Source organism: Cavia porcellus, unplaced genomic scaffold (genome assembly GCF_034190915.1).
Source record: "Cavia porcellus strain 051 isolate PalLab524CR breed Dunkin Hartley unplaced genomic scaffold, mCavPor4.1 scaffold_6, whole genome shotgun sequence".
Classification (NCBI taxonomy): Eukaryota; Metazoa; Chordata; class Mammalia; order Rodentia; family Caviidae; genus Cavia; species Cavia porcellus.
This window is the reverse complement of record NW_026947489.1, coordinates 70,848,819-70,875,550: the sequence shown is the minus strand read 5'-3', so window position 1 is coordinate 70,875,550 and position 26,732 is coordinate 70,848,819. Positions and strand designations below refer to the sequence as shown.

The window sequence follows — 26,732 nt, the reverse complement described above, 5'->3', positions numbered from 1 at the left end:
AGAACGCCAGCCTGGCTTTGCTGGAGGCCCTGGGTCCAATCCTCAGCATCAGGGCAAGTCTCCCCCTCCTCCTCCCTCCAAAAGAAAGGAAAGAGAAAAGGTGCAGATACTGGTTTTAGGAGCCATTAGAGTCACAGACCTAATCTGCTGACGTTGAACTGTCTAGTGTTTGGCATCAGAGGGTGGAACTGGCACAAGTACTGTATATAAATCGCCCCAGTGCGAGGTAGCCAAAGGGAAGGCCGGATCCTGGATAGGGTGAGGGGAGCTCCGCGGGAGGCGGCTTGTTCCTGCAGCCTCACGTCTCAGTGGGTGTAAGATCTTGCATCAGTAGAGCGCTTGATCAGAAGTTAGATTGTTCAACTTTCCCCAAGGGCCTTGAGACAAAGGCATAAACCCGTCTCCTCTCTGCCGGCGATGGAAACTGAGGCCCAGAGAGGCTGAGCCGGCAGCGAACCGCGCGCAGCGCACCGCGGGGACCCGACGCCGCGCCTGTGCCGAGGCGGGGCGGAAGGGCCGCGGGGGCGGGGCGGCCTGCGTGGCCGCGGCCCGGACGGCGCCGCTGAGCCCGTGGAGCCCGGCGGGCCGGCCATGGGCGACCGCGAGCGCAACAAGAAGCGGCTGCTGGAGCTGCTGCACGCGGCGGACACCGGCAACGCGCGCTGCGCCGACTGCGGGGCGCCAGGTGAGGGCGAGGGGCGCGGGGCGGCGCGGCCGGGGACTCCCGCACACGGACCGGTAGGTAGCCCGCGCCCTGCCGACTCCTCCCTCCCTCGCGCCCCTGCCCTGCCCCGCCCACCCGAACCCTAACCTGGACTCCTCATTCGGGACCCGACCGGACACTGGATCCGGAGCCGCGCGCGCTGGCGTTCCGCTCACTACCTTAGCCTGACACCACGTCCCTGTGCCAACCTTCCGGACCCCGGGACTTCCATCCCACCCACCGAGGGACCCCGGCCCCCAGCCCGGGCCCGCTGCCCGACTCTCCCGGCTCCCCAAACCCCTTTCCCGGGCTCAGACCTCCCCCCTTGCTGCGCTGTGCGAGTCCCTCCCGCGCGCTCCTCTCGGTTCCCCCTCGGTGCTGTCGCTTCCACGTCGCGCCCTCCTCTAACCCTGGACTGTGGGTGCGCTGACCGCAAAGCTTCCTGCGGGCGATTTTAGGGGTCCAAGGTGGGGAGACCTAGAGAGAAGGAGTCCCGCAGGGGCAGAGAAGGCCATGGCACCCTGCAGCCTCAGCCTGCCCTGCGCGCCCCCAGCCCACCCCGGACTCCTGTCACCCTGCTCTGCTAAGCTCTGGTACCTTACCATTCCACCCCCACTCCGTGCCTGCAGATCCCGACTGGGCATCCTACAAGCTGGGGATCTTTATCTGTCTCCACTGCTCTGGCGTCCACCGCAACTTCCCCGACATCAGCAAAGTCAAATCCGTGAGGCTTGACTTCTGGGATGACCACATTGTGGAGGTAAAAAGGCGCTCGTGTGCAAACCTGAAAGCTAGAACTGGGGTAAAGGCTGAAGGAGGGGGAAAACTGAAGACCAGAGAGAAACACAGCTAAGGAGAGGACGCACAGCCTCGCAGGTAGAGGTTCACACAAGGGCCCTGAGTTCAAATGCTAACACCTCACTTGCTGGCTCATGAGCTGAGGGCCTGAGCTAGTTACTTTTGCAGGGCTGCTGTAAAGATTCAAGGCAAACTCCATCCAGGCACAAAGTAAGCTGTCAGTTAACAGTTGCTGTTGTCATTAGTGGGAGCCTTAGACCAGGGGAAGAGAAGTATCCTGGTCCTTGGTCTATGCTCTCCTCTTTCTCTCCCCCAGGCAGGGAAGGGAACACTTTGGCCTTGTGTCTTATGGGCATGACAGACGTTCTCAGTCCGGACAGTCATGCCATTGTGGCTGGTAAAGCCTTCAGAGAGCCGGCACTTCCACACTCTGCTTGTTGGCTGAAGGGTTCAGTCGGGACTAGGGGAGCTGGTGACTTAACTGAACACCTACTGTGTGCTGGGCTGGGCTATGCTTAGCACGTAGCTCCTGTGAGCCCACTGTGTATTGGGTGCTGAGGGAGGTCCCTGCTCATCCCAGGCTTCTGTGCTAGTGCAGGAAGCACGCGGGAAACCCATTTTTACCGGCACAGGATCCTCTCAGATTTTATTTGTGCGTCGTGACTCTCCTGTCCTCTTTACGTCATTTTTTTTTTTTTTTTTTTTAATCGGTACCGGGGATTGAACTCAACAGCACACTTGCAAGGCAGGCACTCATGCTACTGAGCTAAATCCCCAGCCCCTTTACATCATCTTTGTGGGTGTCACAGACCTTTGGGGACTCACTCATGGACTAAACGGCAGAGTTGAGACGTGAGCCCTGCCCTGTTGGGACCCAAAGCTGGTGCACATCCTGGGAAGTCCAGGGATTACCCTGGGAGGAGAAGGCTGGAGTTCACTCTGCCCAAGGGATATGCATTAACAACCTAGTGTCCCTTCCCTTTCCTGCCCTTGCCCTGGATATGCCACTGGCATGTCCACTCTTGGCCTCTCAGCCACTGGTCCTGCTGACCTGTGTCTCTATGGGGCCAGCACTTGCTTCTTGCACTCTCCAGCTGCCTGGGCCTCTGGGCCCACTGGGGGTGCTGGCCATCAATGGAGGAAGTGGGAGAAAGAACACAAGCTTGGAGTCACACAGGGTTGGGTTTGAATCTTAGTTTTCCGCTTGCAAGCTGCATCGCCTTGGGCAGTTCATCTAACCTCTCTGAGCCTCAGTTTTCTCATCTCCTAAGTGAGGATGAAAGCAGCAAAATGCTGAGGGCAAAGAGCTGCTGGGCATGAGGCATGGGTTGTATGGACCCTCACCGTGCTACTCTGGCGCTTTCCAGCAGTGGTGCTGTCTTCCGACCCAGCCAGGAGCCAGTGAGATGGGTGGCATTCTGGGTAGACTGTGGTCTCATTCCACAGTTTTGTTAAGTTCTGATTTGAGCACTAGTTACTGTTGTCTTGCAGTTCATGAGCCACAATGGAAACCTGCGTGTGAAGGCCAAGTTCGAAGCCAGAGTCCCAGCTTTCTACTACATCCCCCAGGCCAATGACTGCCTGTGAGTGGGCCACTTCTTAGGGGCAAGAGCGGGGTCCTTCTTGCTTCCACCTTCCCCACCCCACCCATCTCTAGTACCTGTGGGTGGTCGTCACTGCATCAATAGATAGATCCAGGGATATATGTGGTACTGTCATGGAGGATGGGTTAAGAATCCTGGTTTAAGGGCTGGGGATTTAGCTCAGTGGTGTAAATGCCTGCCTGGCAAGCACGAGGTTGTGAGTTCAATCCTCGGTACAAAAAAAAAAAAGAATTTGAAGAATCCTGGTTTAGTAGGGTGCACTGGTGTACTCCTATACTCCCAGCTACTTAGAGGCTGAGACAAGAGAATTACATGTTCAAGGCCAGCCTAAACAAATTAAGGAGAATCTGTCCCTCCCAAAAAATAAAAGGAGCTAGAGATAACCTCAGTGGTGGAGTGCTTGGCAAGCACGTGCAAAGCCTTGGGTTCAATATCCAGTACGGTAAAAAAAAAAAAAAGGAAATCAAGCTAGGTGTGGTGGCACAGGCTTGTAATCACAGCCCTCGGGAAGCTGAGGCAGGAGGATTATTGTGAGTCTGAGACCAGCCTGGGCTACAAAGTGAGCTCAAGGCCAGCCTGAACTGCATAGTGAGACCTTGTCTCAAAGAGACAAAAAAACCAACCAAACAAACAAAAAGGGAAATCAGACTTGGTGACGCATGCCTGTAATCTCAACACTCCAGGATGCTGAGGCAGGAGGATTGTAAATTCAAACCCACTGTGAGCAATTTAGCAAGAGTCTGTCTTAAAAATAAAAGGGCTGGGGCTGGGGATTTAGCTCAGCGACATAAGCGCCTGCCTTGCAAGCGCATGGTTGTGAGTTCTATCCCCAGTACCAATGATATATAAAAAAAAAAAAACAAAAACAAATAAGTAAATAAAAGGGCGGGGGATGTAGCTAGTCCAAAGGCCCTTGGTTAGATCCCCAGCGCCACAAAAAGAAAAAGAAGGGAGGAAGAGAGAGACAGAGACAGAGAGACAGAGAGACAGCTTGGTTTAAGCCTGTGGTCCTGCTATGTCATTCCTTTTACCTGGGCCTCAGACTCCATAGCTGTGCAGTGGGGTTTTTTCTCTGATGTAGCTCTCTGCCTCTGACTTTTTGAGAGAGGGACAAGTGTTGGTGTTTTATAGAACAAGTATGTTTCAGCTATTTCCTGTTGAGGGTAGTGTAGGGTTGTCCTGCCTAAGGCTGGCTCCAAAAGACTCAACTAAGCTGGGATCCTAAATCATAACCATAAATCTAACAATAGCTACTAATATTCCCTGAACTTCTCCTGTAGGCCAAACATGGTGCTAACTGCTACCAGGCTCTATTTTTTCCTATTCTCAGTGGCCCCAGATATTGCTGTTATCCCTGTGATGCTCGAGCCCATCTGACACCAGGGACAGGGAGCCTGTGGTTAGGAGAATCCACTATGCCAGGACGGTTATGAAGCAGCAGGAGGGCGGGAGGTCAGAGTGAAACTGGTACCTGGTGGCCTTGGACCTCCAAAGGTCTCACTGCCTGGCCCTGACCCTGCTTCACCAGGACCCAGCCTTACTTACCAGGGCTGATAGACAGCGCCCTGTGTAAATGGGACGAAGAAAATCCCCCAGGCAGACACAGCCAGCAGGGAGCAAGTTGTATTTCGCCTACTTTGGAGTGCTTTTGAGCAGTGCACAAGCTACGTAACTGTATCTGGTGACCCTGTAGGTGGTCCTTAGGTAACCCCAGGATGCTGATGCAGCATATTGTAGCAGTGTGGTGATACAGCTTTCTGTTCAGAAGTCCTCTGTTTTGTGTCTTACCTTGACCACCCCAAACTGTGAGGAGGTGGACAAGCTACCGGATCTCATCTCTGAAATATAGGCAGAGAAAATTTATGTCACACCTCTCACTTGCCACCTGATATGCTAATTTTGTTTTGCATTGTTTTGTTTTATAAGGACAGAGTCTCGATATACAGTTCAGGCTGGCCTGGATCCTCTTGCCTCAGCCTCCCAAATGCTGAGATTACAAGCAAATGCCACTACATCTGACCACACTGGTTTTAATGTAGTTTGGTGTCAGTTTCCAGATGCTGCATGGTCCTGGGCCAGCTGCGGGGTGTGCCTAGCTCCAGTCACTTCACAGCACGGCCTGCATTTTAATCCTTTTGAGTTGGGTACTGGTGGCCACCATGCTCAGTTCTAAACCTCCTCTAAATTCCCCACGGTGCCCTGGGTGTCCAATCCCCCTCTCTGCTCTGACCCTGTAGCCTGGGGTTCCCACCTTTCTTGTGTGCCTGGTGGTTCTCTTCGGTGTCCTAGGAGTAAGAGCTGAAGTACTCTTGACTGTAAGTGATAGAGACCCAGTGTAAGCCGGCTCAAGCTGAGGAGGACTTGTCAGGTCCTGGGTGTCAGACCACAGGAAGGATGGAGGTGAAACCCCACCCTCCGGCAGGGCCACAAAGGTCATCAGGCCTTTCACACTCTGGCTTGTCCTAAATTTCCTCTAAGCCAGGCTTTCTTCACGCAGCTGGCAGCAGGTCACTTCCAGATGCCAGGCTACACTGTCCGGCATGACCCTGGAGAGGGCTTCCAATCAATCTCTCCATTTTGGCCCATGCAGCCCAAAGCTCTGAATGCTCAGCATTAAGTCATTCTAGTGGCCAGGTCGCCGAATCCTTGGAATGTTTACCTGGAAAAAGTGAGAGGGAACAAAACAGTGAAAATAGTTCTACTCTGGGCTGCACGGTTGCGCCGTGGGTGTCATGCATGATGACATCTGACTGAGGTAGCATTAAACACCTGCTTCATGCCAGCCACGGTGCTGGGCCTCTTACATACATTTCAACTTCTTAACCATGTTGAAGAATGAGTAGATGTCACAACACTGACATATTCCCCAAGTTTAGAGGAGTTAAGTGTCTTGTTTTTGGTCACACGGTGGACTGCATTGACCACAGATGCAGGTGGTCAGGCTCAAGGCCATTGCTTGCCCAGTGTCACATGCCCAGGATTCAAGACCAGGCACAGGAAGAGGCTCCTAGACTTTCCTGGCTCACGTTCATGACCATGCAGCAGGAAGACCTTGGAGATTCCCAGGAGGCTGCGCCTTCCTTAATTACCCAGAGAGCTGAGGCTGTGGTTGGGAGAGTCCGGCTGGGTGGTTCTCAGCTGGTGGGGAGAAATGTGTCCTCCCTGAAGACATTTGGGGATGTCTAGAGATACTCTGAGTGTCATATCTGGGGTAGTGAGTGCCACTGGCCTCTAGTTGGTAGAGGTCAGAGTGTTCTTACAAAGCCCGGCACACCCCTCCACAACAAAGAATGACCCAGCACTGGACATTAACATCCTGAGGCCAAAAGCCCCAGATGGGCTGAACAGGCAAGAAGACAGTGGCAGTGATGTTCCCACCCTCGGCTTTGGATCTGGGAAAGGTCCTGGGGAGAGACAGCAGCAGACACGGCTGACCAGAGCTTCTCTGTCTTTAGGGTCTTAAAGGAGCAATGGATTCGAGCTAAGTATGAGAGGCAGGAGTTTATGGCTGATGGGAAACCGCTCCTCCCCCCAGGTAAAGCTGTTTTCTTATCTTTGAGATCTGTATTCTGAGGAGGCTGCGTATTAGCAGTAGGATCCATCTGCAAGATACCTGCTGCCCCGAGGTGCCCCTGCAACCAAGGGATTGGCTCTTGTGCCTGGGAACAGCAGGCACCTGGTGGGCAGGTGGGGTTTATGGTCTGAGAAGCAGATGGGCCTCAGGTCCTTGCCAAGCCACAGTGCTACAGAGCCCCAATATGAGCTGCTGCCGAGCCCTCAGAGCACCCTGCTTCTGGCTAATTCAGCTGCTGGCGGGGCTTAAGTCTTGGTGCGTGGCCTGGGTTCGGCCTCCCTGTCCTTCAGTGTGCAGGGGTGTGACCATGTTGGTGACCCTGGATCTATGGCTGTTTTCACCTACCACCCTGAGTCCAACCCTGCCCTACAGAGAAAAGGGCAGGAAACCACTAGGGGAGGACCAGAGGAAACCAGCTCACTGCTCTCTCTGCTACAGAAATGCAAATTATTCTTCAGACTGGCAGATGCCTCAAGGTCACCCAGAATCCCCAGAGTCCTGTCAGGCCGCTGTCAGTGTATATTTAGGCCTCTTGTAGCATTCATCCAGTTTCTCAGGCTCTAGCTTTCTTGTGAGTTTATCATGTCATCTAGTGGGATGGCCTGGCTCCCTGGAGAGCCGGGGAAGAAGGGTTCCCGAGGTGGGGAGTCCTCCCAAAATGATAAGACATTGTGGGGTTCCCTGCAGACTGGAACTTTCCATGCTGCAGCTGGAACAGCTGAGTCCGATGGGAGAGCCTGGATGATGGGGGAGCGCTCAGAGCCCCTCATGCATCTGAAGGTCCAAGGTGTTCACTCCTGCTCGTTCCTGTGGGTCAGGTAACCGAGAAGGAATCCTGTGGAAGCGGGGAAGGGACAATGGACAGTATCTACGGAGGAGGTTTGTCCTGCTGGCAGGAGAAGGTCTCCTCAAGTACTACACCAAGGATCAGGTAAGAGACCAGCTCCGAGTGGCTTCCTTCCTCCGCGAGGGCCCGCTTCACACCTTGTTGGACCCTTTAAGTTGCTGTTTTACTTGTTTCTAAGTGAAGTCTCGCTATGTTGTTTAGACTGGACTCAAACACCAGGGTTTAAGCAATCCTCCTGCCTCAGCTCCTGAGTAGCTCAGACTAAGAATAGACTGCCATGCCCAGAAACTGGTCCATGTGAATGGCTATGGTGATCACTTCCTTCTGCCATATTCATTGACTCACTTAAGAAATAGCTGGCTTTTTTTTTTTTTATTGGTACCAGGGATCAAACTCATGACCACGTGCGTACAAGGCAGGTGCTTATGCTGCTGAGCTAAATCCTCAGCCCCATAGCTGGGGTTTTTAATTTAATATTTTTAAAAAAGAAATACATATTGTGGCCAGGATTTAGCTCAGCGACGTAAGTGCCTGCCTGGCAAGCTCTAGGTTGTGAGTTTGATCCCCAGTACCAAAAAAAAAAAGAAATACATGCTGAGCACCTGCTACGTGCTAGACATTATTCTGGACATGGTGGTAACCTAAACAAAGCTCTCACTCTAATGGAGACAGGCGGAGGCCAACACCTGACCTCAGTGTAGCAGGTGGCAGGTGGCTCTGGGATGTCAAGGAAGACAAGGGTGAGAGAGAGAGAGAGAGAGAGAGAAAGATATGGGTGTGCGTGGGGCTGCACGGTGCAGGCAACCGCATACGCCTCTGTGCCTATCAGGGACAACGACCAGTGCAAGAGGCGAGGCCCAGAGGAGCTCAGTAGGCAGAGCCCAGATTACAGTTCACACTGTGCAGTGCACGGACTGCTTGGCTATGATCCAGACCTGGCTCTGAGCTGGGAGTGTGATGGATGAGACTGCAGGCATCCAGGAGGCTGAGAATGCAGTGGAGAGCGAGCAAAGAGAAGATGGTGTGAGGTGACGTCACTCAGGGGAGGACCTTGTAGGTCACAGTAAGACTTGAGTTTGTTGTTTGAAGCTGTTTTGAGACTTAATTTACAGTCCATACATTCAATCGTTTGAAGTATGAAAGAAATCCTTCTTGTATATTCACAGAGTCATGCAATGATCATTACAAAACAATTATTTTTTTGAGACAGGGTCTCATTGTACAGTTCAGGTTGGCCTTGAACTCACTATGTATCTCAGGCTGGCCTCTAACTCTTGGTGATCCTCCTGCCTCAGCCTCCCAAGCGCTGGGATTACAGGGGTTTGCCAGTACACCAGTCCTACAGTCAACTTTAAAATTCTTTCATAACCTCTAAAGCCGTCTAACTCTTAGCTGTAATCTCACAGCCCTGGCTCTGGGCAACCACTATCTCTGTGGATTTGCATTTCTGGACAACGCATAGAAACAAAATAATGCAGTACGTGTTCCTTTGAAACAGACTTCTTTCACTTAGCTGAATGTTTTTTTCCTCTTTCTTTTCCTTCCAACCCCCTTCTCTTTTTTTGAAATGGGGTTTCTTTATATTGCCCCAGCAACAAACTCCTTGCCTGAAATCTTTTTTTTTTTTTTTTTTTTTTTTTGTCTTTTTCCTTTTTATCAGTACTAGGGATCAAACTCACAACCGCACACTTGTAAGGCAGGCGCTTATGCCACTGAGCTAAACCCCCAGCCCCAACTCCTTGCCTGAAATCTTGCCTCAGCCTTTCCAGTAACTGAGACTGTAGGCATACAACATATATACAGGCACATCTAGCCTACTGTTGCAAAATTCATTAGTGTTTTAGCATGCTTCAATGCTGCATTCTCTTGCTCTTTTCTTTTTAGTATTGGGAATTGAACTTACAGCCTTGCGCTTGCCAGGCAGGTGCTGTGCTATATCCCAAGCCCTACCTCATTCATTTTTTTTAAAACAATTAATAGATTTGTTATTTTTGTTTTGTGTTTTTTTTTTTTTTTTTGAGAAAAGGTCTCACCAGGTAGTTCAGCCTGGCTTTGAACTCAGTGGTAGTCTAAGCTGGCCTCAAATTCCCAGCAATCCTCCTTCATCAGCCTCCCTGGTGCTAGGTTACAGGTGTGCACCACCATGCCTGGCCTTCTCATTCATTTCTATTGTGTAATAATATTCTACAGTATGGTTATGTGACATTGTATTCATTCACACATCAGTTGTTGGATATTTGAGTTGTTTTGGTTATAAATAACACTGATAGGTGTTACATGTACGTTTTCATGTATATTTGTGTTTCCTTTTATCTTGGAATAGCTAGGAATAGGATTGTGTGTCATGGTAACTGTGATAACCTTTTGCTAGACTGTTTTCCAAAGGGGAAATCATTTTACAACTTTCTAATTTCCCACCAGTGTACCAGTTTCTAATTTCTCTACCCTTTTTGTTTGTTTGTTTGAGACAGGATCTCACTCTGTAGTTCAGGCTGGTCTCAGACTCACTATGTAGTCCAGACTGCATTGGAATTCACAGAGATCTTCCTGCCTCAGCCTACCAAGTGCTGAACTATAGGTGTGAGCCACCACACCCAGCCTCTACATTCCTTTTTTTGACTTTTTAAAATATTATAGCTATTTTAGTGGGTATAAAGTAGCCTCTTGTGGTGCTTTTGATTTATATTTTCCTCATATATAGTGAAGGCAAGCATTTTTAAATATACTTTTTTGTTACCTGTGTATCTCATTTTCAGAAATGTTTATTGACATCTTTTTCTCATATTTTACTTAGGTTAGTGGTCTTATTATTTGTCTTTTTATTATTGAATAGCAATAGTTCTTTATATATTCTAGATATATCCCTTATCATATATATGTAATTACATATGTATTATATATCTTATCATATTCATATGTATGTATATTACATATGTATTACATATCATATATATATATATATATATATATATATATATATGGGTTTTACTTTAGGACAAAGAGAAAGGCTGTGGAAGATTTAGAGCAGAGAAGTGACTTGAACATTTTTGTTGAGACAGGGTCTCACTATGCAGTTCAAATTGACCTTGAACTCACTTTGTAACCCAGGCTGGCCTTGAACTTACAGCATTCCTCCTGCTTCAGCCTCCTGAGTACTGGGATTATAGGCATGTGCCACCTCGCCCAGTGATTTGAACTTCTTAAAAGATCACTCTGGCTGCTGCTAGGGTGAATGGAAATGAGAGTGCAGGCAAAGAAGTAAGTTAGGACTTTATTATTATTACCCTGGTGAGGAGTAATGGATTGGACCAGAATGTGGTGAAGGAAATGGTTAGAAGAGGTCAGATTTTGGATTCATTTTGGATGTGGACCAAAAAATTACTAAAAGATTGAATGTGAGAGTGAAATCTCCAGCCCAATTCTCAGATTTTCAGATTTTTATTTATTTATTTATGGGTTTTTGTTTATTTTGTTTTTTGAGACAGGGTCTCACTATGCAGTTCAGGCAGGCCTTGGAACCCATTTTGTAGCCCAGGCCGGCCTAGAGCTTGCAGCAATCCTCCTGCCTCAGCCTCCCAAATACTGGGATTATAGGCGTGCACCACCACACCTGGTCTTTATTGATTTATTTGTTTTTGAGACAGAGTCTCATTACATGAATTTGTGAGCTCAAATGTTCCTCCTGCCTCAGCCTCTTAAGTAGCAGGAACTACAGGCTGTGCCAGTGTGGTTGGCTCCATTTCCCAGAATGTTGACCTTTAAAACAAGAAGGACAAATTTACCATTTGCTGATGATGGCAGGGACTCAACTCCTAAAAAAGAGGACTGAGGGTCCTTTTCACTTTGAGGTGCTTACTAGTCATCCAAATGTGGCAACCGAGAAGGAAGTTGGGTGATGCGCTGGAGTTTTGGGTCAGGTTGGCAGCTGGAGTCACCAGCTTGTGCGCTGGTGTAGCAATAGGGATTCCAGGATCGCTTGCGCAAGGGAAAGAGGTTCAGGGTCAAGAGCGTTTGGTTATTCACTGCTGAGTAAGGTATCATAGCTTTAAAAAACCTAAGAAGTGTGGCTCAGTGGTGGAGTGCTTGCTAGCTATATTCACTTAGCACCACACACAGAACAAAACGAAGGGGAACACACAAACAGGCTCCACTTACTAGTTCTCAGCATCCCATGGGGCAGGAATGGGTGCAGTGCATGCCTCCTGTCAGCCGCAGGACCTCTCGATGGGTTCTGATTTTAGATGGGCCAGAGAACAAAGCAAGGCCTTGCTCAGAGATCTGGGGTCCTGGGGAGCTCCCTGCGGCACCCCCTTCTCCAGGAGCAAAGCTCAAGCATCTGCACAGCCAGGCCACCAAACGGCTAGGACAGAAAATGTGTTATATTGCTCAAAGCAGCCTCGACTCAGGAGGATGGGAAGTAGATCCTTTTCTGTCTCCCTGTTTCCTTTCCCTCTTCCTTCCTTCTCTTCTTAATTTTTTTCCTTCTTCCCTTCCTTCATTTTATTTTTCTGCACTGGATTTGAACACAGGACCTTTACACTGAGCTTTGTCTCCAACTTTTTATTCATTTTATTTATATTTATTTTTTCTTATTTCAAAACAAGGTCTTGCTGTGTCGCTCACTTTCCCAGGCTGTGCTTAACCTTATGATCCTCCTGTCTCAGCCTCCCAGCTAGATTCTGTTGTGTGTTGATGTGGGCAGTGCCTACAGGAAGGAAGGAACTAGTGAGGGAACCTGAGAGGTCAGCCATCATCGTGAGGCCTGGGGCGGTCCAGCATAGGAAGACTGAAAGGTGAGACTTTTCCAGCAAAGAGGAGGAGGAGGAGTGGCCACCAGGGTAAGAGAAAGATGAGCTCTGAGCACTTTAGCTTTTGCTGGCTCCATTTCCTGTGTGTAGAAAGTGGGAATATATATATATTCCCACTTTGGCACCAGGGATCAAACTCAAGACCTTGCAGTGCCTTGACTCATGCAAGTGCCAGGGAGGCACTTGTGCTGCTGAGCTAAATCCCTAGCCCTTATTTTTGAAAATTGTAAATCAAGAAGAAAAAGATAATCTATTAGGAAGATAGAGAAAGGAAATTATAAATTTTTTTTTTGTCTTTTTCCTTTTTATCGGAATCGGGGATCGAACTCACGACTGCCTGCTTGCAAGGCAGGCGCTTATGCCGCTGAGCTAAATCTCCAGCCCCGGAAATTATAAATTTTTAAGAAGAAAAAGATAATCTATTAGGAAGATAGAGAAAGGAAATAGACCAACAGTCACAGGAAAGAAAACCAAGCTAGGTTTGGAGGTGCACACCTGTAATCCTCCTTACTGAGGAGCTGAGGCAGGAGGGTTGGAAGTTGAAAGCCACGTGGACAGTGTAGCAACACCTGCCTTAAAATTAAAACCAAAATAAGGACTGGGAATGTAGTTCAGCACCCTCTGGGTTCAGGTTGAATCTCTAGTACTGGAGGAGAAAAAAAGAGGGAGAGAAAGAGAAAAGGCAGGAAGGAGAGGAAAAGATAAAACATGCTTGAGGCACATGCCTGTAAGCCCAAACTCTGGGGGTGAGGCAGGATGATCACAAGTTAAAGCCCAGCCTGGGCAATTTAGTAGTTTAGGGAGAGCCTGTCTCAAAAAAGAGCTGGGATTGTAACTCGGGGTGAAGCCACACGAACTGCAGTGCCACACACACCACTCACACGATCAGTCTCCCCCAGTTAGTGAATGCAAATTAAAATCCCAGTAAGATGACATGAACCGTGTACCCACCAGAAAGACTACAGCTAAAAAGACTCATGGGACCAGGTGCTGATGTCTGCTGGTCGGACTGTAGCTGAGACAACATGCTTGGAAAATAATTCTGCAGGTTTTAGGAAGCTGTATAAACCAGCCATGTCGCTTCAAGATAGTTCCTGAAAGGGAACAGAAGCCTGTATTCTGTGTACACAGACATTCACAGAAGCTTCCTTTGTAGTATCCCAAACCTGGAAAGAACCCAAATATCCGACTACCACTGAACAAATAAAGATTAGAATGGATTATTACTCGGCAATAAGAAGCAATAAACTATCAGTAAATGGTAGCAATATAAATGAACCTCAGAAATGTTATTTTGAGCAAAAGAAGTCTTACGGAAGAATGTTGTATAGTTCCATTTCCATGAAATTTCAGGCAAAATCATCCTGGACCAGTAGAAAGCACATAAATGGTTGTCTGGAGATTGAGTAGAGATAGAGAGGGAACTCTTTTGAGGTAATAGCAATGCTTTCTGTTCTGATTCTTATAGTGATTATGTTAATATATATATATTTATAAAAAACACAGTGTTTTTCTTTCTTCCTTTCAGTCCTGGGGGCTGAACATAGGGTCTTCATATGGACCTACACCCCCAGCCTTTTTAAAATTTAATTCAATTTAATTTAATTTTTTGTTTTGAGACAGGGTCTCTCTATGCAGTTCAAGCTGGCCTTGAGCTCACTTTGTAGCCCAGGCTGGTCTCGAACTTGCAACGATCCTCCTACCTCAGCCTCCTGAGTGCTGGGATTGCAGGCGTGAGCCACCACGCCCAGCTATACTTTGCTTCATTTTAAGACAAGGTTTCCAGGGCTGGGGATATAGCTCAATCACGCTGTGCCTGCCTGCCAAGCATGAGGTCCTGGTACCAAAAACAAAAGACTTCACAAAGACAAGATTTTCTCAAACTCATAGCAATCCTCCTGCGTCAGTCTCCTGAGTTCTGGGATTATAGGCATTATTACCACACCTAGCCAAACTAATCTTTTTTTTTTTCTTTTTTTTCTTTTTATCAGTACTGGGGATTGAACTCATGACCACCTGCTTGTAAGGCAGGTGCTTATGCCGCTGAGCTAAATCCCCAGCCCCGCCAAACTATTCTTAAAATGAGCAATTTCATGCTCATAAATTATATACCTCAATAAACTTGATTAAATGAAAATCAACAGTGAGGTATAGTTTTGTACCCATTGTATTGGCAACAATTTAAAAATCTGAAAAAAAAAATCTGGCAGTGTCGCACATTCCTGAGGACTCGATTGAAGGGGGGGCTCTTTCCTGCCACTGGTGGAAGTGCGGCTACAGCCACAGTGGGGCTGTCTGTGGAGTAGGTTGGCTGCTGCCAGTGAGTGGAAGATGTTCAAAACTTCGACCTGGCAGTTCCATCCACAAATGTGCGCTGTGACCCACAGAAACCCTCGCAGATGTATACAAGGGACATAAACCGACTGCAGCATTCCTTATGATAGCCAGAAACCAGAAATAATCTCAATGTAGGTCGCTAGGAAGGTAGGTTGCTTTTTATATAGTAACAAAAGCAAACCAGAAGATTGTATGCAGCACGGGTGGATGTCAGAAATATATCGAGTGACAGATGCTCCTTGTGCCATGATTTCACTTATGTGAATTAGAAAACACTGAATTGTTTATAGATATGTGCATATGTGAGTACAAGGTAATAACAAGGAACTAGGAGAAACATCAGACCCATGACAGTGATCGCCCTGGGGAAGGTGAGTCTTACTTGGAGGAACTGGCTTCGTTAGTGATGCCGCTCTTTTCTTTTTCTTTTGCAGTGCAGGAGATGAACCTAGGGCCTCGTGCTTGCTAGGCAAGTCCTCCACTGCAGAGCTACATCCTCAACCGGGCGGTGTCATTTCTTTTTTTTAAAAAGTTAGGAAAAGTATTGACAAAAGTAGATTTTAAAATAGTTTTAGCATTTCTCATAGTAAGTTTTTAAAAAGAGTAGTCTTCTAATAATGTTTGGAGAAAAACATGATGAAGAGTAATGACGTAGGCCAGAGATGGTGGTCCATGCCTGTAACCCCTGCTACTTGGGAGGCTGAGGCAGGAGAACCGTGAGTTCAAGCCCAGCCTAGGCAGCTCAGTGACTTAGTGAGGGCCTGTCTCAAAATACCAAATAAAAAGGGCTGAGGATGTAGCTCAGTGCAAAGGCCCTGAGTTCAACCCCTAGTACTGGGGTGGGGGAAGATATTAGAGCAAGAGCATTTAAGCCAAATTGCACCTTGGCTTTCTGTTTGCATTGGAGCCTTGGCAAAGGTGAGGTTGTCAGCCTACAGACCCCTGCCATGAGTGTCCTTTTTCTCTCCTTCAGGATAAAGGCCCCAAAGCTGTCATCAGTATCAAGGACTTGAATGCTACTTTCCAAACAGAGAAGATAGGACACCCCCACGGGCTGCAGATCACTTACGGCAGAGAGAACCACACCCGGAACCTGTTCCTGTACCATGAGAGTGGGAAGGTGAGGGGCCCTGGGCTGCCCCCGCTGTCTCTGACTCAACCCACAGGGCTTGTGGGCAGGCTGGCTGCCTCCCTGGCTCATGGTGGGATGTGCTCCACTGCCTGTTCTGCAGCTGCTAGCCTTCGCCTGTTTTCACTTCCTGATCTGAGACAGAGCTATAAGAAAAGCAGAATGGGATGTGGAGCAGGAAGCTGGCAGGTGTAGGCATATATCGGAGCTGGACACAGCCGCCAGTGAGTGTCCAGTTAGCTGAAGATGCTGTGCCCAGGGAGGGCCAGAGATTCTGAATAAGGGAGGGAGAAGGGGGCAGCCAGGTGCAGGCCTTGTTTCCTGGCTGCTGTCTTTAGCTGGACACGAGTTAGAGCTGGAGTCTCAGGTCCAGCAGACCTGCTTGATTAGCAACGGTCCTCTCCCAGGAACCTGGGCCATCCCGATGCACCCCAAAGGTGGGGAAGCATCACTGGCTGGACCAGGAGATCAGCCTGGGCAGGGGAGCAGGACCGAGAGAATGAGCTGGGTGAGAGCCTGTGTTGAGCCATAGGAGGGGGACAGAGGAGCTGCTAGGGGAGGGGAGGAGGGAAGCTGGGGCTGACAGCTTGTCTCTGTGATCTCCGCTGGACATGCCTGCTGCTGATTATCACGTGTCATTTCTTATTCCTCAGAACAGCCCTGAGCACGTTTTGTCCATGTCTCCTGAGGCGTGGACATGTTAAGGAACTTGCTGGAGGTCACACAGCCCCACACCCATTTGGCCACCCCACAGGCTCTGCTGCTTGAGAACCTTTGGCAGCAGGGTCCAAAAACCAGACATGTGGACTTGGCTTTCCTGGGGTTCCCTCACACTGGGTGGAGGCCGTGGGTTGCCCTCCCAGCGCCTCCATGTCTCTTTCATGCCCGAGGCAGGGTGCCTGGTGGAGCAACCTGAAGAGCAGGGGTTTGGGGCCTGGGCTCTGTGGCTCTCAGCCGTGTCACCGGGACAGGCCTGTACCCTCCTGAGCCTGTGGATTTGTTTGTGGGTTCTTGTGCCCACCTCTCAGAGGGGTTTTAGAACCAGCAGGGTGAGCACAAACCATGAATGTGACAGTGTTTCCTAACTGTGGAGCACGTTACGAATAGCTGTTGGAGTTTTTTGTTCGTAGCACATGTCCAGGGCAAAGTCAGTGGCCAGCCTCATCTCTGTGTCACAGATTCCTGGGTGAATTCACATTTCCTGAATCCGGATACACTGAGCCCATGCAGGGGCAAAGGTTCTGGGGAACCAGGTGATGAAGGGGCAGAGCTTCGGGAATCCAAGGAAACAGTGCTAATGATGCTGTGTGACAAGCAGGGGCCACAATAGGGATGCACAAAACACATGCTCTGTGTGTGTGCGTGTGTGTGTGTTTGTGTTTGGCAGAGCCAGAGAGGAGAAAAGAGAACAAGAAAGTGAGATGACAGAGAGGGAGAAGGAGATAGAGAGTGAGAAGGTGCACTCTTTCTAACAAGCACCAGTTATTCCATATTCCAGGGCTCAAGTAAAGTCATACTTTGTGTCTCTAAATTTAAGGGCCTTCTCACTTCTGAGATTAGCAAGAAACCTAAAAATCAGTCATCTTCCCTCTTCCTTGGTCTTACCAGAATCTTGGGGTCTGCACAGTCTTGGAGGTATAGAGGGGATCCCTGGTTCGCAGACTGCGGGGTGGGGGTGCCCCTGCTGCTCCCCGCTGTCCAGATCGCCAGACCCCGATGACAGCCCCTCCATGCCAGGCCCTGCCCTGAGGACTTCTGCTGAGGTGCCTGGCCGCCTCCCACTCGTCCAGGGTAGTGCAGCTGCCCACTCGGGGCTGACCTTTCTTCTCTTGTCCTCAGGACCCCAGCTTCTCTGTTAGATGGGCAGTACTTCCAGCTGCAAATTCATGTCTGCAGGAGCCCGAAAGGAAATTCAGAAATAAAATGAGCTGCTGATAGGAAGGGTGGGAGCTGGGGCAAGAAGGAAAACCTACAGAGAATTGAGACAAATTTCAGGAACCAAACATGTATGCAGGGGCTGGGATATAGGTCAGTGGTAGAGTATTTGCCTAGCCGTATAAAGATCTTGTGTGTGTATGTGTGTGTGTGTGAGTGTGTTTGAGACAGGATCTTGCTATGAAGTTCAAGCTGGCTTTGAGCTCACTGTAGCCCAGGCTGGTCTCAAACTCTCAATGATCCTCCTGCCTCAGCCTCCCAAGGGCTGAGATTATAGGTGTGGGCCACTACACCTGGAAAGATCCTGGATTCAATCCTCAGCACTGTAAGGAGGAGAAAGCTCAGACATTTATTCAGGTTGGTGTGAGCCAACCATCTATGACAAGAAAGACCTTGAAAAGTGAAGGCCTGGATATATGTTTCTTAAAAAATTCCTCGGACAGTGACCTCAGAACTCTGGGAGAGTAGACCCTGTCCTTGACCTAGGGCAGAGAAACAGAAATTGTTTACTTCCCTCAAAACCATATTTAAGGGGGCTGGGGATTTAGCTCAGCGGCATAAGCACCTGCCTGGCAAGCAGGCGGTCGTGAGTTTGATCCTTGGTACCGATAAAAATGAAAAAGACAAAAAAAAAAAAAAAAAAAACCCAAAAAACAAACAAAAAAACCCCCCATATTTAAATAACTTTCTCAGTCACTATGTTAAATCAAAATATGTCACTAAAGTCTACACTGAAGCTATTAGAACAGGCCTTTCAGCCTCCCAGTTCCAAATTCCTGGGAGAAACAATCTGATAAGCCCACTTCAGCGTCTATATTATACCAGCCCTTGCCCACTTTCTGTGGCCAAGAAATGGGGAGGGTCAGCGTAGGGAACAGAGCTGCAAATGTGGGGGTATGGGGTGTGGATGGTGGGGCGGTTCTTAGAGAAGCAGGCCTTGGGCTGAGCAGCCACCCAAAGTCTATCACAACATCTCAGCTAACCTGCAGGAAGCACAGCATGTTCTAGGTAAAAGCTGTGTGTGGGCTGGGCACTGGTGATGCGCCTGTGATCACAGGTTTTCTGGCGGCTGAAGTGGGAAGATTGCAGGTTCAAGGCCAGCCCGAGCTATTCAGCGAGACCCTATTCAAGTGCAAAAGTGAAAAGGTTTGGAAGTGTTGCTCAGGGGTAGAATGTTTCTGAGTCTGATCCCCAGTACTTTAAAAACAAAATGTGTGTGTAAGAAAGGTATGGTGAAACCAAGTCTCGGGATGGGGGAAGAGCGTCTGCTGGGAGTGGGCCAGTGTGTGGGGTGTCAGCAGTTGTGTGTGGAAGGCTTTCAGAGGGCGGGGTAAGTCATGCTGGAGTTTAGGGTAGGAAGCTGGACATGGTGGCGGATGCCTGTAAAACCCAACACTTGGGAGACGGAGGCAGGAGGGATTGCTGGAAGTTTGAAGTCAGCCTGGGCTACAAAGTGAGTTTAAGGCCAGGCTAAACTGCATAGTGAGACTTTGTCTCTAAAGAGACAGGGAGAAAAAAGGCCTGGGGTAGGGCTAGGTGTGTAGACTTGCCTAGGGTACACAAGGCCCTGGGTTCAGTCCTCAGTACCAGATAAAAGGAAAGCAGGAAGGAAGAGAGAAGAGGAGAGGAGAGCAGAGGACAAGATAAGAGATGAGATGGCAAAGCCACATCCTAAGCCATTGCGTGTCATCCCAGGCAGCTCACCTGAGTCCTCTCCGTGGCTCTGAGCTCTGTCAGTTGTTTTCCTCTTGCTTGGTGGCCCCAGGCTGTGACATAGTCTTCCCGGGATGGCCCTAGGTGTGGAGTTGAGTGGTGTGGACGTGTGCGGGCTGCGTGAGCCTGAAACCTCACAGCCCTAACCCTGTCACCCAGATCAGCTGCCACCACCTCAGTCTCCCCAACTGTCTGCGTCCTTTACGTCTTTTCTCCGTAGGAGATCGTGGACTGGTTCAATGCTCTCCGAGCAGCCCGCCTGCAGTACCTAAAAATGGCCTTTCCTGACCTCTCCGAGGCTGAGGTGAGCTGGATATGGACCCCAGTCTGCCCTCTGCCACCTTTCCTCTATGTCTAGGCCAGGCCTTTTTTTTTTTGCAGGCGAAGTCAAAGCCAAAGGTTTGGTCCTGGGCAGCCTGGAGGGTCATGGGTTAAGCAGGGCAGTTTCAGGACACGTGACCACACATCACATTGTCAAGGGGCTCACCCTTTGGGCCACTTTTTCTGGCCTCTTCTCCCATTCAGATGATTCCAACATATACTTACAAGGTGCTTTTAACCCATTTTATTTTGTAAGGCCTTCTACCCAGCATCACTGATAGCAGGCATTTAGATGCCGTGATTATTCCCAATAAAAACTTGTGAGAAACCGAGTCCCAGGAAGGACAAGTGAATAACTGAAGACTTTTCCTTTGCTCTGTGGTCTCAGTTCTCGGGAAGGCCTTGGCCTCCTCCCATTACACTTGTGACAGGAGCAGGTCTGCTTGTGATGGCCTAGAGAATGTTGTACCTGAGAACCCCATTTTGATTGTCCCCAGACATGACTGTCACTAATTTGCTGTGTGACCCTTGCAGATCACAGTACCTCTCAGAGCATCTCTTTCCATATTGGTAAGATACTGGTTGCTTCAGGTCAACGTCCCTTCAGTTCTGAGGTGCCATGATCCCATCCCTGTTTTAGGCTTCTCTCTGAGAGTTTTGAAGTGATTGGGAGAGAAAGGCCATGTTAGTCCTGGAATTTTTTTATTCTGTTTGACACCCATTGAAAGCCTAAATGACCCTCAGTGCCCAGCTGTGGGGAGCTCAGTGTCTGTGATAGGGTCCACTCCAGGCCCAGTGACACGAGCAGCTGGCAGCTCTGCAGGGTTCAATCCCAGCAAGGCTGAAGTCAGAGCCGTGAAGGCCAGGGTCTGTCTAGCTCGGTGTGCTGAGTCAGTGCCCAGAACTGGCTACTGCTGGCTCCCGAGGGCCAGAGGGCTGACTGCCAAGCAGGACAGGGAAGACAAAGTACAGATTCTCCAGCCGGCTTCCCATGTCTGCTGACTTGTGCCCAGGAACCTGGTCTTTGGCCGATGTCCTCAATATTCCCTCAGTGTCGTCATCCTTAGCCCTCCTGGGCTCCTCCCAGCAACCCCTCTGTCTCTCCTGCTGCGTATCTGCACTGTGTCAGGCCGTCATCCCAGCCTGGCTGGAAGGAAGGGTCCAGATACTGGACATTCCTTTCATCAGGACTCCACCCAGGGCTGGGAGTGGAGCTCAGTGGTGGAGTGTTGGGCCTTCAATTTCATCCCCAGAACCAGGAAAGGAAAGAAGGGAGGGGTGGCATGTAGACTCTGAAGCAGGGGCCATCTCACCTCTCCTGTCCTCAGTGTCCTGTCTGGGACCGTGGGGATGATGGCTGCCTTCCTTTGGGGCTGCTGTGGCAATCGCATGAGGCCCGTGGTCTGCGGGCGCTAAGGAGTACTCACTCCACCCTGGTGGGTCCCTTCTTCCCATGGTTTTCCTGGGCCTAAGCCAGCCCTGTGCTGGCTCACACGCAGAGTAGGGGAGCAGCCAGGGCTTCGTCTGTTTTCTCTGATGGAGAAGAAAGCCTGTTTCATTATTTTGGGAGAAGACATGTTCATTTTTGGCCCCAACCTTACCCCTTTCAGGTCTCCCAGCATGGGAAGCCAGTGCCTGTTCCCGGCTGCCTTTCTGAGCACAGGAAGGCAGTTGGAAGGGCTGCTGGAGGCACAGGACCGAGCTGCCTGTGGCACAGGGACACCAAAGGGCTTACCAAGGTCACATGGCTGATGGGGGTCAGGAATGCAGCCAGAGCCCAGGTCTGCAGACTCCTAGTCCACCCGCTGTGCTGTCACCTGTGTGTGGCCCTGTGTCAAGAGTCCCTGTCATGGCCAGGTCTCAGCAGGGCACCTGCTCAGAAGACTCCAGTGCATTTACACTTCAGTGTCTTAGTGCTGTGACCCCACATGTGGCTCCTGCTGCTTCATGCCACCAGCTTGAGACTGACAAGACCTCCTCCCAGGGAGGCTGAGAAGTGCACCCAAAGCCTGCCACGCAGCAGGTCCCGGGACGGTGCTGGCCCCAACAGGGTTCCCTCACAGCCTTGCCTCAAGGAGTCCTTTTTTGAAGCAAGTCCTTAACCCGTGACTCTGCCATGCTGGGAAGCTCTGCAAGCATCAGGGTGCTGTCACCCCGCTTTGTTAAAATATGAATATTACAGCGAGTCCACCTTCCAAATATAACCCCAACCGCGGAGCGCAGGCATCCTTCCCCATCCCACACTTCCCCTTTGTCTGGGAGGCAAGGTCTTCGGGGAACCTCACCTCCAGATGGGTGAGTGGGAGGTCAGTGTCTGTCTCCCTCCCTCCAGCTCGTGCCCCTCATCACCAGGAACTACCTCAAACAAGGCTTCATGGAGAAGACTGGACCCAAGGTACATCCTGTCGCCCCTTGAGGGATGCATGTGGCCCACCCCTGGCCCTGTCACTGGTAGGGCAGGATTTGGGAGGTGAGGAAGTGAGCCCAAGTGGGAGCTCCTGAGTTGCAGGACTAGGTGGAGGCAGAGTTAGCAGGCTGTGTTCCTGCATAGCCCAGGGGCTTCTGCCCCCTTAGCATCAGCTCCTTTCCTCTGAAGTCAGGAACCACCCTGCCCCAGGAAAATGAGGCTGAGAAGGGACTCCCTGGGGAGACAGCTCTGGGGTACTCCAGAACCCCTGTGCTCTGTTCCCTGGTGCCCACCAGCAGTGCCTAGGGGAGACAGGGCTGCCACTGGCCTGAGGAGACACAGGCATTGTGTTAGGTGCCAGTGAGGCCCCTGTTGCCACCTCCCCCAGCCCAACCTCATCACCTCCAACTCAGCCCCCCTCACCCTCGCAGAACCCACCACCAGGCCCTGCTCCTCATGCCCACTTAGCTGTGCAGAATGGGAAGGTGACGCCAGTGTGTGGTGGGAGCCAGGAGGCTGAGCTGGCCGCAGTGGGGGCAGCTTCAGAGTTGGAAGTCTGGCTGAGGGATCCTGGGGATGATGGCTGGGAGTGTGGAGTGGGGAAGGAGAGGGAAAGCAGAGATGCCCCTACAAGAGTCTCCAGAAGTGGCTGCATTCTCCTTTTTTTTTTTTTTTTTAGGTTTAATGTGTGTGTGGTAATTGTTAGAAAGAGAGTCAAAAGTGTTCCAAGATTGTCTGAAAGAAAGCTGGGCAGGTTGAAAAGTCTCCTTCCTTTAGCAGCCAGGCACAGCCCTTCTCCAGAGCTCTTCCCTAGGGGAGGGGCGTCCTTCCCCATGACCTGGGTTAGAACTTGCCCATGAACAGCACCTTTGACATCACCGAGCAGTAGCCACTTCTGATTTTCCCAGCTTCCTTTTTCTGAGATATTTGTCCACATCCTGAGAAAGAGGGAAGCACCCCTTCCAACTCCAAGCCAGGGCCACTCCATGTGGGTAGGGAGTAGAAGGGGCAGAGTGTGTGCCCTAAGGGACAAGCAAGAACCTTGGGAGTGTGAGAGCCTGGGGCCAGGCCTGGGGAGGTACAGCAGGGGTCCCACTGCTGAAGCCTGCAGAGCTGGGGAGGCCGTGTGAGTGGGCCTGGATTTCACCTGAGCTGGTCCCCACCTCTGTTCCCTGCTTTGCCATCCTGGTAAGAGGTTCCCTCTTTTGCAGCAGAGAGAGCCTTTCAAGAAAAGGTGGTTTGCCCTGGATCCCCAGGAGCGGAGGCTGCTTTATTATAAGAACCCACTGGTAAGAACTACTCCCCAAGTAATCCAGGTCAGGGCTTGAGCTGAGTGCTGGGATTTCAGGCCTGTGACAGGTGTGGAGTGGTTAGAGGTGTGGGCTTGGAAGCCAGCGATCTGGCTGTGGCTTCAGCCCTGCCATTGGAGCTGCTGGCCTGCCCTGGGCAGAATGTACACTTAGTTCTCTGTGCCACAGTTTCCTCCTCTGAAAGAAACAGGCTACCTTGGAATGCTGTGCTCGGAGGTCACTGTGATGAGCATGTGAATTGTAACACACAAAGCGGGGAAGTTCCTGCTGCTCAGGGAGCTCTCCGCATGCCTTGATTATCCTTCCAACAGATGATTCGTCATTTATTTTAGGGTTTGCATCTAGCAGAAGTTCTAAGAGTGACACATTTTGCCAACCATAGAGCTTGGGGGAGGGCAGGGCTGGCCTCAAATAAATGAACTGGTGCCTTCTGGTTTTCAGGATGCCTTCGAGCAGGGCCAGGTTTTGCTTGGGAGCAAGGAGCAGGGATACGAAGTCCATGAAGAGCTGCCCAAGGGCATCCGAGGGAATCGCTGGAAAGCTGGCCTCACCATAGTCACCCCCCACCGAAGATTTGTCCTCACCTGCCCCACCGAGAAGGAGCAGCGGGAGTGGCTGGAGAGTTTGCGGGATGTCCTGTCCAGCCCTTTGACACCCCTCCACCTCCTGTGTGAGCAGTGGGGCACCAGGGTGGCTCACTTGACTGGGTCACAGCAGGGCTTCTGCATTTGGGCTCAGCTGCAAGGCCAGAAGAGCCCTGACTCTGCTCTTTTCGTGGTCTTCACTTCCTGCCTGAGAAAAGCACAGACGTTGCACATTATTGCCACAGAGTCCTCTGGGAACCTCAAGTTCCTCTACCGGAGCCCTTGTCCATGAGCTTCTAGAGGAATCTGGCCCTGGTCGAACTCTTGAGGCTGCCTCTCCCCTGCCTGCTTAAAGGGCTGGGTGGCCCCCCTTGCCCCTTTTCTCATGAGAAACCCCTGGCCTGGTGTTATTAGCTGAGGTCACCCTGCTGGGCAGCTCCTGGGATGCTCAGGAGGGGAGGCTATTTCTAGTGCTTTCTTTTTCCCTGGTCCTCATCCACCTTTCTGTCTTCGGCTCCTCCTCTGTCCCAAATGTGTCACAAGGAAGCTGTCCTCTGGCTGCCCTGGGAAAAGGCCAGATGCCCTGAGGCAGAACAGGAAACTTCTGGCCCAGGGCCCAGCTTCTGCACATGAAGGAGAAGTTCTATTTGGAAAAGTGCAGCCCAAGCAGGGGTACCAACCCCACAGAGACACTTGAGGAGGCCTTTGTGCTCTAACTCTGCAGAGGATAAACACAAACTCTTGCGACCATCCCAATTCTTTCTTTCCTTTTTTTTTTTTTTTGAGACAGAGTCTTGTCATGTAATTCAAGTTGGCCTTGAACTCATTATGTAGCCCAGGCTAACCTTGACTCTAGATCCTCCTGCCTCAGCCTTCCTAGTGCTGGATTTAGAAGCATGCACCGCCATTGCTGACCCAACTATCCCAATTCTTGAAGCCAAAGAAACTCAGAAATGAAGAAGATGCTGCTGCTTTCTTTTGTCCCTGAGCCTGGGTGTTTGAGTTTTTTGGTTCCTCATCTTCCATGTGTCTCAGTCTCTTCCCATTTTTCTCCATTTCCTTTGCCTCTTCTCGTTTTTTTGTAAATTTTACTTTCATTTTTTTGTTCCCAATATATTTTTGCTTTGGTTGTTTTGTTTTGTTTTTGAGATAGTTTTGCAGTGTAGCCCGGACTAGTCTTGAACTTGTTGCAACTCTCCTGCCTCAGCCTTCTAAGTGCTGGGACTACAGACATGCTGTACCCACCCTGCCCCATGTGTTTTTTATTCTAGCTCCCTTGCTAATCCTGCATTAGGCCTGCCCTTGCATGGTCATCTCCTTCAGCCCTCTTTTTCCCTTCCAGGTGTACATACAGAGAGTGGGCACAGCAACAGGTGACCTTTGGCTGGCCACCTGGTGAGAAGGAGAAGTTCTTACTTTGCCCCACGCTCCCAGCAAGAGTGCCCCAAAGCCTGCAGCCATCCCCAGCAGTGAACTGTGCCGAGACAAGAGCTATGATTCATCTTCCTGCTCCCTGGGCCTTCTGCACTGCCCAGCTTCTGAGAGCTGAGGCTCCAGCACAGAGACGAATACCTGCCACCCACAACACATGCAGGCTCAAGGTGTCATGGGCTCCAGAGCTTTCTCAGATCTGAAATGGGCACACTGAAATGAAGAGGCACCCACAGCATTGGGCAAATGGCATCTTGCCACCTCCCCCTTCCCAAAAAAGTTAAAGTTTAATCTGAATCTGCTGAACAACCAGCCTGGACTCTTCAATGATACAGTCTGGAAATTTTATTATTTTTGATACCAGGAACCAAACTTGGGACCTAACTTACAGGGCAGGTGCTGTGTCTCTGAGCTATATATCCTGGCCCTTAGTCTGGAAATTTTAGATTAAAGGGGACTAAAAATTGGCAATCAGGGGCTGGGGATCTAGCTCAGCGGCATAAGCACCTGCCTTGCAAGCAGGCGGTCGTGAGTTCAATCCCTGGTACCGATAAAAGAAAAAAAAAATAGAATTGGCAATCAAATGCAATTCATGATTCTTGGTTGGATCCTGGATTTTAAAAAAAAAAAAAGCAATACCAACTATTGCCCTGGTGCAGTGGTGAATACCTGAAATCTCAGCACTCTGGGAGGCTGAGACAGGAAAACAATCAAGTTTGAGCTTAGCCTGGACTTAGTGAGACTCTGTCTCAAAGTTTAAAAATAAGGAGTTGGGGATATAATTCAGTGTGAAGCCTCCAGGTTCAACCCCCACTACTACCAAAAGCAAACAGCTGTACAGTGTATAGCTTACATGATTGAGGAAATTATATATATATATGCATATATGGATGACTATTGGCTTAACAATACTGTAAGACCGTGATGATCATGATGCTTGTATGGGAGAAATGCAGCTGAGGTAAACTGTGGTAATGCCTATCACAAACTCTTAAATGGTCCAATGAAACCTAAGTGAACAAATACATGTACATGAACAGAATGTATATGTGTATGTATATACAGATACAAGTATTATATATGAAGGGGAGAGGAGATCACGGGGTAAAATGTTAGTGACTGAAAAATCTAGATGAAGTATATGTGGGCATTTATTTTCCTATTCGTGCAAATTTTATATAAAGATTTTAAAGTTTTCATATTAAAAAGTTGAGAAACTTCAATTTAAAAA

The 26,732-nt window shown here is 49.9% G+C and overlaps 1 protein-coding gene across 3 annotated transcripts; it reads left to right on the top strand.

Annotated features, from left to right (window-relative positions):
* The first annotated feature begins 26 nt into the window (after positions 1-26).
* Positions 27-26,732, top strand: Adap2 (ArfGAP with dual PH domains 2). Of its 3 annotated transcripts, none has more exons than XM_063250967.1 (11): positions 34-685; positions 1,333-1,463; positions 2,993-3,084; positions 6,561-6,640; positions 7,498-7,610; positions 15,645-15,791; positions 19,669-19,752; positions 22,102-22,164; positions 23,388-23,465; positions 23,928-24,156; positions 25,413-26,732. In XM_063250967.1, exons 1-11 carry the CDS (start codon positions 592-594, stop codon positions 25,445-25,447), a joined length of 1,146 nt encoding a protein of 381 aa, XP_063107037.1. In that variant the 5' UTR covers positions 34-591; the 3' UTR covers positions 25,448-26,732. The 3 variants fall into 3 exon arrangements, with proteins under 3 accessions (XP_063107038.1, XP_063107037.1, XP_063107039.1); XM_063250969.1 differs by lacking the exon at positions 34-685 and adding an exon at positions 821-1,170; XM_063250968.1 differs by lacking the exon at positions 22,102-22,164 and having other exon boundaries at positions 27-685.